This window comes from Bombus pascuorum, chromosome 4, assembly GCF_905332965.1.
Source record: "Bombus pascuorum chromosome 4, iyBomPasc1.1, whole genome shotgun sequence".
In the NCBI taxonomy this organism is placed as follows: Eukaryota; Metazoa; Arthropoda; class Insecta; order Hymenoptera; family Apidae; genus Bombus; species Bombus pascuorum.
Genome location: NC_083491.1, coordinates 17,009,722 through 17,025,565, shown reverse-complemented (window position 1 = coordinate 17,025,565; position 15,844 = coordinate 17,009,722). Strand labels below are relative to the sequence as shown.

The 15,844-nt window shown below is 36.8% G+C and overlaps 1 protein-coding gene across 14 annotated transcripts in view; it reads right to left on the bottom strand.

Moving 5' to 3' along the window:
• LOC132906332 (longitudinals lacking protein-like) overlaps positions 1–15,557 on the bottom strand; it is an 87,980-nt gene extending 72,423 nt beyond the window's left edge. For 12 of the 14 annotated variants that reach the window (XM_060958425.1, XM_060958429.1, XM_060958437.1 and 9 more), the window contains exons 1-6: positions 15,394–15,555; positions 12,556–12,754; positions 11,315–11,694; positions 11,000–11,243; positions 10,523–10,700; positions 4,417–4,557 (exon numbers count right to left, since the gene is read on the bottom strand). In XM_060958425.1, the coding sequence (XP_060814408.1) occupies positions 4,417–4,557; positions 10,523–10,700; positions 11,000–11,243; positions 11,315–11,694; positions 12,556–12,729 (1,117 nt within the window). In that variant the 5' untranslated portion in view covers positions 12,730–12,754; positions 15,394–15,555. Of the gene's footprint in view, positions 1–4,416; positions 4,558–10,522; positions 10,701–10,999; positions 11,244–11,314; positions 11,695–12,555; positions 12,755–14,274; positions 14,475–15,393 lie in introns of those variants that run through there. The other 2 variants (XM_060958427.1, XM_060958426.1) reach the window with 2 other exon arrangements.
• Positions 15,558–15,844: the final 287 nt, after the last annotated feature.

The window sequence follows — 15,844 nt, the reverse complement described above, 5'->3', positions numbered from 1 at the left end:
ATAGGTAGAAGGTTTGCGAAGAGAATATTATTAAAGAAGACTAGAAGAATTTTATACACATTCTGACCACCGAAAGCTTTCATATTTTTGTGATAATCTTTCAAAAAAACGAGGTCGTCTTAGTATGTACTTCCACTACATTCCACTTCAATTTATTTCCAAGCTTACAATATGACTTTTTATATCTTATAACTGCAATAAATTTCTATTCCTGTATGGCCAGGGTTGTTTCAAGAATGTTAAATATGATAAATCTTATAAGTCACCGACAACCTTTAAGGCAACAGCTACTGTGTTAGCTAATATTTCGTTAAAATCTCTTGTACGATATTTGTACTTTTCCAGATAAGGGAAATATTGAACGGCGCAAACAGAAATCGTAAAACAGCATGAGTCAGTCACGGAACGTGTTAAAACACAGTAGAAAATGTGAAACTTATATTCAACTAAAAGCTCCTTCAAAATTTTAATACGATTCGACGCGAACAATCGATTCAAGGTAACAAGTCTCTGACGACAAAACCAACGACCTTCCCCATCAATGCGAGTACTTCTCAAATCTTTTTTCACGAATTGACTTTCCGTATGTGAGAACATAAAACATGTGCGAGTCGTATTCCATTTGACAAACAATCCTGTCATGTCATAAGAACGATTGATTTCAAGCTAATAGAAAACGAATACCAAGTTTTTTCGAAATCAAGAACTAGCATTGACAGAGAGGCCGCTCCTCTCTCTCCGAAGTTACCTTGCTTCCCGCGTAGGATCACCTTTCCAGGCGACCATTTAACGTTTCTCACCTAACGCCTCCTTCGACGATAATAAAAAAAAAAAAAGAAAAAGCGGCAAGAGGAAATCCTTACCGTGTTCGCGTGAAAAATGTTGTCCTTTCTATTCTTTTTCTGCTACGTATATCGAAATTTGTTACCACTAATCGAAATCCTCAATGATCTCTCCAAAAATATCTCTCCTTTTTTGTTTCATTCTGTTATAAAAAGGTTTCTTTCATACTGAAACTACGGTTCGTATCCCTAAAAATTTGTTCAACAAGGAATGGCGAAAGAAGTTTTCGCACCGAAGGGTCTGCCAGTTTAATTTTCTCATTTCTCAATGTCATCATACTATGCGCACATTGCATATACACGAAGCAGCTTTGCGCTGCATCTGCCACCAGCAGCTGCATAGTTACTACAGCAGATGCATCAGCCGGAGGAAATAACAGCTGCACGTATATCTTTTTCTTTTCCTTTCCCTCTTTTTCTACTCTGCTTTTTTTCCTCCTGACCCTTTCTTTTTCCTACTCCCATATACATATTCGAAAATTATCTAACGAACTGTGCTTTGTCGATCTCAAACAATAGAAGTTATCGTCATATGTTCGCAATTCGTATAGCTTCTAATAAATCTAAATTTTCTAATAAATCGCGATTAAATAATTTCTATTGGATAATTTTCGAGTAACATCGACAAATCGTTCAATTACGTCGTTAATTGCTAATTGTATAAATTCTTAACATCACGACTATATACTCCTATAAATTTATTGAACTCCAAAGTAACCTATCATCTGAAGTGAGTACATATTTTACTTCCACGAATCTACGGCAACTTCCGATAATAAACGTTATATCGCGCAGACAATCGACCTAACCTACTTCGACCATTCTAAGAATCAGTTCTATTGCCTGTTCTATTATTACAATGTTATGCCGTATTATACAGAAACAATACGAACTTGCAATTGATATTTTCAGAAAATACGTACATTTATCCTAAGCCTTGTTAAATAATTTATATATGATACTCAAATTCTATTCACGAAAATATGGTGTACACTTTTGACGTATCTTATTATGTACTAATTCTTAAAACTAAAAAAGTGCATCAAATACACATGTATACATATTGGGCGTCGTTCATAAGAAATGTAAGAGTACTTTTTCCACTCGCTGTATCAAAGGCCTACTCCACAAACTCTCACGTGTACTCTGACCGCAACACAAGCTTGGACAGTCGTGAAAGGTTCGTATTTATCAGAGTAATATGTAATTCCAACCATTATGATGAATATATGAAACTGCACATACGATACGTGTTCGCGAATAAGTGGAGTACTAAAAATGCCCTAAATTATAATAATATGAAATTCAAATTAATCCTTTCACTTAGAATATTAATTATAAGCAATTTATACGAGATTGTGTTTAAACTGATCTTTACTAGAAGAACCTCGCCAAGTTATCTATGTATATGGAACATAATTTTTCTGAATATATTGTAGAAGAGAAAAAATCTTTAGTTATACGTAATAATGGTTAAAATCAAGCTAATGCTTTGAAGTTCCAGCATCGTTATCGCCCCCTACCCCACTCGGTTTCGGCCATTTCGACCAGTACATGTGGTCTAATGTTTTAAGATGAATTGTCGCGACATAATAAATTCTTTAATTAGACAGTTTGATTAGCTATAAAAATTTTAGTTATTGCGCTCAAAATTTATAATTTCATCATATTACATCAACTAAGATATAATAGAATTGTCATACTATACGCACTTCGTTTCAACTGAATGAAATTACAAGCCAATTTTTGATCCTAGAACACCATCCACAAATTACGAGTTTTAACAATGGAGCTTTAAATAAAAAATAGATAGAAAACCGCACAACAAAAATTTAGTATTGTCCCTTCGTATTATAACATTTAGAACGCTCGATTGGGCAAAGCATATAGTACTCATTACTTATAACATGTACTCTTGCGTTTTCCGTATACTTTATGGAATCTGCATGATCTCTGATGAAATATTTTGGTCCCTGAACTTCGAATTTTTTTGAAGACGTTTCTTAGTACCTAATATGGAAGGTTGGTTGACGTCTAACTTGATTGCATTATACAAATATTCACGTGTGTCTGAACCAAAGATGCAACGATATGAAAAGAGCTGATCTAATCGAACAATGAAATCGTTAATACCACATAGTTATATAATGCCCATCTTAAAATAAATACGATCAAATGTAGAAATGATACTTCTATGCAAAGTGCAAAGGATACATTTATATTCTCATACTTAACCGGTACGAAAAGGTACACCAAATTTAAGACTTTGGAGAGATACTTTGGAGAGACTGCCTATCCGCATCGAATTCCGCGCGTAACTCACGGGTAATCACATACATCGTTATTATACGTAATTCTATACGATTTTCAATAAATAGATGCTTAAAAACGAGAACACACCTAACTTCTGAATATAAATATCACTTTTATTACTTTCTGAAATAGGGCACGCAAACACCTTTATTACACGGATCTTTTACCTATTGTTATCTCACATACGCGCGCGCGCGCACACACACATACACGCGCACACACGTACCCTTCTCCTAACCTATTTCTTTAATAGTATTACTTTTTCGTATAAAATATACATAACCACGATAATTTACTAACGAGAAAGTAAGGCACAGTACCGATCATACTAGAGAGGGTACATATACACATACATACCTGTATGTATATACATAGCAACTATTTGTTCGTTACGCGCGCGGTATGAAAGAAGCGAGGAGTTTCGTATTTCCTTTGGTCGGTGGTCGCGGAGGAGAGTTCCTCCGTACGTTCCAAGTTTTCCTCGCAGAGGAGAGAGAGGTCGTGCAATATCGCGTTGCGAGGCCAACGATAAAGACTAGCCGCAGAATAAAATGAGAGGAACAGGGAAAAGATGTAACGGAGACTGTTATAAACATGAATGTGTGCCAGTATATCTTGCACCACCGACCAAAAACCATAAGATAGTTCGAAAAACGACAGAAGATGGAATAGAAGTAAAACGATGGTGGCGAATCCTATGTTAACCTCGTAACGTGGTATCGCGATAAAAATAAAAAAGGTTGAAAAAGATACAAGGAACTTCGAAATTAACAAGGAGCTACATGCCCTGTATAGGAAATGAAAAAGCTCTTTCAGAGACCGTGCTACTCTTGAACGGACCCCGGCTGCTAGGTTGAACCACGTTATTCGACAGTAAAAAAAAACGTAAGTCCTGTCATACCTGCGCAATAGGCACTTTTTGCAATTGAACGCCTAACATAACTCGTATCATTTTTGTTTATTCTATAGACAAATCTATCCAAATTCAAAATATGTTTTTATACGAAGCCATTCTCGATTCATGGCTTATCCAATAATGAACGAAACTGTACAAGCAAATTACAAATAAATAAATCGTAAATACATTGACAAAATATCCATTTACTCATTTGTTCCTACATGATCTCGATTATATTCGACGGATTCAAAGGTTTTAGTTTTTCATCAATATCAACACGTAACTAAGAGAAAGTTGCGTCAAACGCGAGTGCCTATTGTTACAGCGGGCAGGATCTAAGAAAAATGATATGGGTGAGCCTACCTTGAGAGTCGCGATGGGCCTGCGCGGCCTCCTGAGCTGCTAGAAAGACTTCGTCTGTCGTTCCGGGAGCTCCTGCCACCGAGCCCACAACTCCTCCCGCGTTACTTCGGTCACCGGTAACATGCCACGCACCTATACCTGCTAACGAAACAAAACAACCGTACTCATAAAATCTTTCCTTCTGATGTCAATAGTACACACCAAATACTTTCTATATATGAAACAAGAGATGAAATTAAGTACGGAATAAAAAAAGAATAACTATATAATTGCTATGGATTGTGCGTTATCACATCAAAAAATCAACAAAATACTAGGAACAAAGGATAACTTTATTATTCTTAGCTTCTTCTCATATGCTTCAAACAAGAACATTGAAAATACTTCTGGAATTATCCGAAGTAGTGAAATACAGGGTATCGGTGATATCAGAAATCTCATACATATCCTCTTATAGAATAAGTACACTCGGCAGTATCACATATAGTGTGAAGTAGCACAACAAACCCCTAACATCCCAGTGTCCCTCTATTGTTGCGAGAATGATGTTCCGCAAATAACATTTTACATTTTTATTAACACGTTGGACGCCATGTCACCCATATCTGGGTGACGGATATTTCCGTGAGGGCCCATTATCCAAATATGGGTGACGCTCTTCTTGTTCGGGTTAATTAAATATAGGATATTATATATAGGATATACAACATAAAAAATATTAAAAACACATTATATACCACATTCTTCATTAATTTATATTCTGGATAAAATATCATATTATGCTATGTCGCATGATATTCCACATTCTTCATTAATTTATATTCTGGATAAAATATCATATTATGTTATGTCGCATGATATTCGTTAAAACATTCCAAACACATTTGGGGTGATTTTGAACACTTCGAACAATATGTTGTAGTTTTTTTTACGTTTTTTCTCGCTTCTTGGCGTCCGACAGTTTGCCTCTTCTTCTCGTAACACAGGGCGCACATCCTTCTTATAGGCTTGCCCTGCTGATTCTTACGAATCTCCAAATGGTGGAACACCTTCCTCGTTTTCTTCCGATGGTTGTCGGGCACAGTATTTTCTGAGGACACATCGGACCATTCGGAAACGAGAATTTCCCGACATTTTCTTATCTGTATTTTTTTGTTTGCGGCTGTTTGATACACAATACGAGCATTTACTATAGTTGTTCTTACGAGTAAATTTAGTGCTAATTTCCGATACCACTCGATGCTTTTCCGTATCGTAGTGGCATATAAGACCATCAGGTCACTTCTGTCGATACCAGTTTTTTCATTATTGTATACTATTCTCCTCGCTCTCAAATATATTTTCACGCTGTCTACTGAACATTTTGAGGATAAAAATGTCACTGATGTGCGTCTCACAAGAAGTATACTTCTCGACTAAATGAAAAATCTGGGATATCTGCCATGAGATCCCTCTGAATACTCTAACCGGAAAGCTTACCGCTTTCTCCATTTCGGAACTAAACTTTTTCTTTACAATGCATCGAAGGCGATAAGCAGTGAATTCCCGCTTACCGCTGTGTTTAAATTCTGCATAATGACGGTCGAATTTGGGCCCCGCGGGAAACTTAGTCAAATTACACTGGACGACCAACGTGTTAAGCTCATTGCGGTCGTTGTGCGCATGCACGCACGCACGCACACACACACACACGTGCATACATACATACGAGAATGTACGACGAATTCTTGGTATATCTCAAATACTTCTTCCATAATTAAACGACTACGATAACACTTAGGACAAAGTAATACTGATCGTTTTCAAGCTATTTCACAGTCTGGCGTTTTGTACACTCCTTATCGTACTTCAGTTCTCACAGTAATGGTGATTAATATAAATTTTAATGACTACTCTATAACAAAGATAACACGACTACAAAATGCAATGAACAATTAACGAGATTTCAATATACTGCTTAGATATTATCGGTACCCTTGATATCCTCACAACGAAGCTCAGCTTTTGAAAATTGTTTAAATGTACCGATAAAGAAAAGGAATTACGTCTAAACGTGCATACATATGTCATTCTAATATGCATAATATACAACAATAATGAAAGAACTAAGCATGTGATTCTTTCAGTACATGACGATATTTGTAAGAAGGCAGTAATCGAAAATCTCGAGTCAAATAAAAGAAATTTTAAGCCCATATTTTCTTACGTAAGTACTTCACAAAATTGATCAAATAACAAAGAGACAACAATTTGAAAAAATTAAACATTTTTGCTCGCGCGACATGAAACATCACGTACATTTGTGTTACTTCGAAAAAACCTGCGATATGTGTAAAGGACGTTTTCTAACAATAATTCTGTCTGTCTCTCTCTGATAATTCAAAGAAATTAATTAATTGCAAGAAAACACGCATAAGTATCGTCAATGAAAAAAATAAGAAAATAAAAAATTACTTATGGTGATGTATTGAAATAAAAATAAACAGTCTTTATAGAAAAATGAAAGATATACCGCCAAAATTGAATAAGTGCCCAAAAATCTGAATACGAGCCGCACATTCAGTCAAGTTATTAATCAGAATGATAGATACGATTCATGATTTTGCCAAATGAAGAAAAGAATAATGCGAATGAAAGAAGATATCGATGAGACGATACTAATGAAACGATTGAATTTCATTTTTCAAATTTGTTCAGTGAAACTTTCAGCAACATAATTCTAAAGTTCCCCTGATTAAAGGAATAACAAATACATTAAATAAATAAATGTAAATTAAAGTATATCTTATTTGACCTTATTTTAACACGTTGACGCCGGCGTGCACCATCGGCGGTTCACACGTCTGTCCCGTGGGGCGGCGTGCATCGCGATGGGTCACATATGTATTTCATAAAATAGGTAATACAAAATAAGTTTATATTATTTTATCTCAACATTATAAGCAGACATACAATAGTAAAAACATAACAATTCAATATTATAAACATAATTATTTCCTTTTTTCATGCAATTTTTTAAAACATGTTAGACAGAGTGCCGGCTGGCCCTTACAAAGATCACAATATGTTGTTACTTTTTTGGCTTTTTTCGCGGCATACTCTCTACCTTTTATTTTAGAAATGCGTTTATAACATTGTTTACATCGTCGTCTCATTTTGCTCGCGGGCCCTTGGTACGACTGCAGAAAATGTGAATGTTTTTTCGACAGTACTTCATTTTCACTTGGCATTTCTTCTCTGTAGGGATTCACTGTACCTAAAAGGTGATCAATAATTTCTTCGCGAAATTTTAAGATTTTAATACTTTTAGTACCCCATTTCCTATGTGCACACCATGCATTTACGAGGCAAGTCCCGCATATTAATTCTATTACAGTCTTTTTATACTATTTTACGGTTCTGCGCAAACAACTATAATAGGATGACATCTGATAGATCAACCACCTTTTTGGCATCATTATAAAAAAAAGTGTCTGGCTTTAACCCCTTAATCTGCAACTACGGGCATAGCCCGTAGTACGATGATCGGGCCAAATATAAATATTAGTGGCAGCGCCCTCCTAAAGTTATAAATATTTGTGCAATATTTAATAAGTAATTACAACCTGATGCAATAATTGTGGTAGATGCAAGTACTGCAAACTGTGTATTTATACAAAAATCAGTAATAATAAAATCAGTAATCAGTAAGTTAATAATCTACAATAGTGTGATACAATTCGAAACATTCTGGTAGATGAAATGGAACTTTGCACTTCTTACACTGCCACGTTGTTTCTCTACGTTTTTTATTTTTTTGCCAAACTCTACAAGGTTTTGACGGTCTTTATTTTAATACTGTTAGGTCAATGTGTTTTGGAAAATGAGCCCAATGTTTCGCGTGCAGTCTCTCTGGCATATCTAGATAATAGATAATACAAGACAATTATCCTCGTTCCCTATAATTCGGTTTTGGCATATTCTCCAATAGTGATTCGGCTATGTTGATCCTATAGTCAACGTAACATTGTTTCTTTCCGTTATTTATTTTGTTGCATAAAATGTATGAATTAAAAAGACCAATATCGATATCGCCCGTAATATATTTACGATTGGCCCGATCATCGTACTGCACAAGTCGTGCGAAAGGCTCGAAGGCTGCGCGAGCTTGTTTACGTTTTCGGCCCAAAATTCTCCAACGTAAATCGTAGGTTAAGGGGTTAATTTTCTATTTTTATAATAACACACCTGTGATTTTTGCAAGTAGCTAGCATATATACTAGCCTTTTGTCAGTCCATTTTCAAAATTTAACGTAACCTAACACTATTTTCGTAGTTCGACTATTCTTTTTTCCTATGCAGAATTGAAAAATTTTTTGATTCGCGCTATGGACGTTTCTTATAGAAAAATATTCACAGAATTAGGTGCGATGGTCAGAATTCGCGTCAGACCTCTACTTTTTGAAAAAAATTGAAAGACGTACAAAATTAGAGCAAAAGCTGGTCCCGTCAGCTTTACTGAATATTTATAGATATATGCAAATAGATATTGGCAAACTATTGTATATCGATGTATTAGTTGAAGTCTACGGAATTCATTGAACCCAACAGGAATCGTATAGCTTTTGTAATTTTGCTATAAATTGAGATCAAAGTTGAAAAATTGCGGTCGTGTCGAACAGTCTAATGTGACCCTGCGCCGCCCCACGAAGCAAACCGTGCATTAGGGCGCCACCTCACAGAGAAAACCATGAATATCGGCGATGGCGTCAACGTGTTAATCAGAATGATCAGAATAGAAGTTTAATTGAAAAAAAGTCAAAAATAAAAATGTTATCATTGAATTGGTAATTGTCTCATTGATATTTAAAGTCGGTTCAGAGGTTACGCCACTCCACTATCGACCTTCGCAGTATATCGAAGGGAACCCTCCCCCGAATGGTGGGGATGACTAGCGAGCACTTACGTTGTAGTTCGTTTCGGGCACTTATCCAATTTTTAATATAATGTGTGTATGTGTATATAGGTGTATATATATATATAAAATCTAAAATAAATATATATATATTTATAATCAAACGCGGAAATGAAAATACAAGAAAACAGAGCAGAATAGAATCGAACGGTTCACTGTCGATCAATGGCATATCATTATTCACTGACAAATCTCGATTCTATCGGACATTATATAAACTACACACGTAAAAGCATACACCACACTAAGGCTGTCTAGGCTGGATCAGGTTACTAGGTTGTTGTCTCCATCTCCTCCTGACGACGTTCAACTTTTTCAAATAGAATTGCAGGGTTGAACGATTAATTCCGTACATCTCTGATGCCTGAGTGGTGCTAACTCCCTGCTGTAATATCGCATCCAGGGACATTTTAACCGAGTCTAAACTATACTTTCTGCCCTGTTTTTTTTCCAGCGATTTAAGCAACGCGCCTACGTCAACATCTGTGCGCGGCCGCTTCATATTCGGCCCTTTTTTACATTCGAGGAAATGAGACGCCCAGAGGGCACCGCCATCACCACCCATCAAATTCCCTCTCGACCGAGACCGCGCTCCCGCCCCCCCACCTGCAACGAGGAAACCCAAGCTAGTGTCGGCCGATCATTACACGACCCGTTTAACATTTAACAAACAAAAAACGAAACGTTCGCATAACTGAACTTCAAGTCATTAATGAACGAGTCCCTTCCTCTAATTTAATTTTACATTTTAAATTTATAAACCTATGTTAGCGTGATACGTTTACATATATATGTATGTATATATAAATCCTATCCTTTTATCAAGCTTATTTCACTCGGATGGAGAGAGCAGCTATGCTTCGATTCAAAGTTTCTTTGAATCGAAGTTTTGCTGCTGGACTACATACATGCATAACGTCTGCACAGCATGGTATCATTTCTCGCTTAATTTCGTATGGGGAACTCGCCGTGCGTGAAATTATGTAAGTATATATCTAGACAACAAATGAGAATTCGAAACGTATGCGCACAAAATTTGAAATCGACTCACATATATCGCGTAAATTCGTCAAAATACCCTGTATTTCGCTACTACGTTATAACGAAAGAAGAATAAATAAAATATAAAAATAATACGATTGTTCAACTTACCAGGATGCTGGGAGGGGTCGTGGGACGGGCCGGCTCTATTGTTATCTTGTTCCATCTCGTTCAAATCATTCATGTCGTCATCCAGCGTCAGATCTTCAACGCTTTCTTCTGGATCTTCGAGATATTCAGACTTTGGTTCAATGAGATTATCACTTGGTTCGGGTTTTTCTAGCGGCAACTGAGGGAAAAAATCATTTTATTAAAAAAACAGCATTTCTCTTTGTATCATTTATCTACTTAAATGTCAAAATATATAAAACATTATGTAAATTATTACAATCATGTATCGCACCGTTTCCACTCTATAAGATCAAGTAGATATGACATCAAATAGTAGGATTAAGTACGATATCATTTACTCTACCAACGAGCGAAAGAAACAGTATCAGTAGACAACAGCTTCCATTAGACGTTGGTGAACAATTAATATACGATCACATACGGTAAAAATTCAATGTCGAATTTCATGAGGCTCACCTGTAACATTTCATCGGCAGGTTTTGTCAGCTGTGTCATTAAGGCTGACCTTCCGATGGAATCTGTGGGGTCTGCATGTGATTTTTCATCTGCTACGGGTGCAATTCCAAGCGCAGGAACACCCATTTGTTGAGGCATGTCACTTGAATTCGAAGCTTCGTGATTTTCTACTGAATTATCATCACCTATACTTTTTCGTCTAAATCTTTTTCTTTTCCTTGATGTGGGACTTTGGGAACCTTCCCTGTAAAAATAACGAGAATAATAATTTTATATTTCCAATGAATGACGAATGAAAAATTCCAATGTTCTTACCTAGAGGACAAACCCTTCGGTATTTGAGGACTGGCAGAGTCTTCAGGTAAATCCCCCAGGGGACCTTGCGACACACCCTGCCTAGGAACTTTGTTCTTTTCTATCGTAAGACCGGAAGACGAAATTGGAATGTCGGGCTGTGATGTTTGCGGAACGACCTTTTGTTGCCTAGAATCCGTCTTACTGCTACCACTTGTTTTACTTTCCGATAGACCTTTAATTTGCAGAGACTCGGCAGCTTTAAGGAGTGCTGCCAATTGGTCTTGGGAGATATTTACTTCTCCCCTGTACATATAGTCCATCATTGCTTTTAATTCTTTAAACTTAACATCTTTGAGTATAAAGACAGGATGCTTGTCATAATGTTCACTGAGGAGCCCCTATAACGGAAATATTTCCATTAAACCCCCAAATTGTACAAATTTTATCAAATACTTTAGACTTAAATATTAATAGATAATAATAATAATAAATAAGTAAGTAGATGTCACATTAGCAAAATTAACAGTTGAAAATTAATGTAGAAAAGTCAAATAATACTAAATAATAGAATTCAATTTCCTAATTCAAAGATGTATTGCTCCTTTATACACCCCTCCTCCCACATCAGGGTAAAATCCCAGGGCAAGTGCCCTGGAAATCAGCCATCTTGCTTTCTCTGTATTGATTACCAGGAGGAACCAGGAGGGGGTTTGGGCTTTCAGTCTCCCTGCCTCTCTGGCTTCTGCCCAGGCCACATTCAACAAGAGCAGCCATCTTGTTTCAATTTGAGGTTCCCCCCTTTTAGCTTGAATTCCAAAATTTCTTACAATTCGAAGTACGATGAATAAATGAAAACGATACATCAATACCAAAAAAAAAGCCTAACTTTTAAATAACCAATGTCTTTGATACTCTATATCTGAATTTCTTTTCTATTTATCAGCAAACTAAATAACAGTTATACTTCGTATATGAGAATCAATACATAAGGTGTTCAATCTCTTAACAGGAAAAAATTCAAGACCATGAAACAATTTTAAATTTTAATTCAACCAAGCCTATTAACCAAGTACGAGTATTGGATGTAATACAATGTAATTGACAAAATACAAACAATAACAATAATAATAATAATAATAATAATAATAATAATAATAATAATAATAATTTAAATAATAGTAATAAAATTAATCGCGTGATGGCAATAATAATGAGATAAAAACGATATTGAAAGTAAAATATTCGCAAGATTCACTCACCTCAAAATAAGGACTGCACGCAGACAGAACTACCTTATGCGCTTTCAGGTATTTCCCCTCTGCTGCCAATGTGCAGTCGACAAGCGTCCCGCTTTCGAGAAGCGTGTCGAAGTTCTGGATCAATGTACTCTGATGATTATTCCATCTAAGGCAGAACTGCTGGTCGTCTTCCATTCTTTCTGACTTCGTTCCCTCGTTACTGAACAAGGAAGGAAATATTCGGGATAATGATGAACCAAATAAATCCGTTTATCGTTCAAGATGATCGACCGTGCTTAATGCTATCTAATTATGTTGTGTTGAATTAACACGAACATCGAGGCCGATGATTTGGAAATAAAAGGCAAGACCAATGATATCTATTACTCCGATTGATATGTGTAACCGCGATAAAAGCTCCGCGAGGAAGCAGCAAAGCTTCCAAAATGGCCGTACGGTGCAAGCGCGTCGGTCGAATTGGTCTTCTGGCCTTTTCCTTTGTGCGTGTTCTCATAACGGTAATGGACGATTTGGTGGGGATGATGCAGAAGGACGCGCAAGCACTACGCATGCGCAGCTGCGCCCGACCTGCGCATTTAACTTGCGCACTAGTTCGAGGCCCCTGGAATTCAGGGACGTCTGCTGGATACTCAGTACCCTAACGATAATATCAAATTTCGAAAAAACTCCTCATTAAGCTAGTTGTAATGAAAATAACTGATGATATGATAATCGACATAACGAACTGTATATCAGAAGATACTGTTAGAATAAAACTTGGAAAATAAAAATGCTGTATTATCCCCAATACAAATACATAAATATGCCCTAGTATTGGTATCAAAATATTTTGCGAGCGGCGCTGGTTTGTAATTTTTCTATCTTTATTCGTCATGCGACAGCGTATCAAAATTGCATACCATATAAATATATAAACATCACTTGGAACAGTAAAGCACACAAAGTTTGCTAGGACCACTGAAGAACCAACGATAAAGTTTATCTCTCATGTAAAAAGGGTAACACAGTTTATATACATCATCGAGGTTTACATCACTAACGCGCAATAAAATGGAAAATCGATTACTCTCTTCACATGCGCAACGCGTAAGTCCCTCAATGGAGGGGATAACATAATGCATAACATAAGTATACAGATACTTGCGCGTAAAAGATTAATATGAAATAAAGGGAAGTGCATTCACCACGGCTTACGTCCGATTGCGTAATCTATTTATATTGTTATCTCGTATTGAATGTTACGTCAGATGACGCCGAGCAACATGTGCGAAACAAAAACAAATTGGCGACAGATAATTTTTCAATCGCGAATCGACAACCAACCGGCGAAAATGAACCATACACTTTCCTCATACCGCCACCAGAAACTAGAAGAGGAGAGGAGAGGAAACGTGGTTTCCAATATGGCCGCTCGCGAGGTCGCGCCCGGACAAAATGGCGATAGAGGAAAAGTTCACAAGAAGAAACAAGATTTCAGATCGATCTCCGCTATTCAAATTTCCCGTTAAAGCATCGTCTGGACGAAAACATCAAAATCGCAAACACTTGCTCCACTGGGAAATTTGTTTTGGCCGGTAACTAAGCAAAAACGATGTTTTCTTAAAAGTACGGAGAGGATCCGCCCGCGCCATGTCACCCCACAAGAAGATTTTCCGAAATTCTCTAAAGATTTTCACCGAAATCGAAAATAAATATTTGACTACTTGTTATAACACTCACCTAATATGGAATATAAAACAATCTAATATCACAGCAACGGGATGGGTGATAAGTGAAAATAAACTGCGTAAGCGTCCGAACTCGGCGTGCGCCTCAAGCGCTGCCCTTTACAACAATGGCGTAGCCGACTGCCTACTTGGTTGCCTCTATGCCGGCCGTCAGAGAGCGCAGGCTTCTCCGGAAGAGGGAATAAGAGAAGAAAAAACGCGAACGAAACTAACGAGCATGCGCTCTACTCTTACAACCTATCACGATCTTTGCCGTGATTGGAAACTACAGCCAGAGGACGCCAACCGACAAAATACTTTTTTTATTTTCACTTAATAGTTTACACAAACATCAGACGTTTGACATAATATTCAAGCTACCAGGAAAAAATATCACAGATTACAATTCTGTTCTGACAGATATGTTCCTCTTTATTTGAAAAGTCAACGGAAAAATGTTTGACACAATAATACAACAAAATTGTTTTATATTAAAACAAACATTACGGAAATCACACACATTGTTTAAATTCGCAGTGCATAATTTATGTATGACATTATGTAGTTGTATCAATTGATATAAAGCAGCAAGAAAGAAATATATGTCAGTTGCGAATGACTGATCGATACAAAACGAGATGCGAACGGGATGTTTGAATTAGAAAATTTGCTTAATATATTTAAGTATAATGACTTATTCATCATTAGAACGATAGGAATGATGCGTTATTAAAATTCATGAATCAATGATAAAAATCATAAAGTATTTTGTATGTACGTCATCCGGCCCTGGACCACAACCTAGCACGCGTAACGTAATGGCCGACTTTATACACTTGACCGAGGCAAAATGGCGAAAAGCGTACAAAAATACATGAAAAATGACAGCAATTGCATTCGAATTAGCAGATAGTTCATCTAAATCGCGAACGAAATATTCCCATCATGATATTCCAAACACCACACACACACTCTTCCAAGATCACGCATGTATGACGAAGATACTTAAGTACTGCCCATCGGTTTAACAGCGCGACCTGATTTTTTATCCATTTTTTAGAACGAAAAACTTGCCCGAAATTGAATATACAATTGAAACATAAATCAACGGATATGTATACAAATTACTCACCTATATTGGCACAATCTAAATATCACAAGAGGAAAACTTGGAAAAAAACTACACGTCTTGTCCTCAGCGTACACTATCCGAGCGCCGTGGCTTCTTTTTACACAATGGCCGTACTTCTACGCGTAACGATCGACCCGCTCTGTGAGGGGATAGCCGGGATGCTCGGAAACAGTGTGCTTCTTATGGGGAGACGCGGCGCAGAGAATTCAACTCAGTGTTGTGCGCATCAAGCTACGAATAGTGGGGTAAAGAGAACGGCCGGTTAACACAGGACCGTCGAAAGACTCTTAGAACCTAGTGATCACTTTCGTACGAAAGAAGATTGATAAATATAAGCGAAAAAGCTTATCGATCAAATAATTGTTAATTCTTTTTTTATAGAAGAATAAATTTGTAAATATATGCTCTATGTCAAAATTTTCCATACATATGATATATAAAACGTATAGGA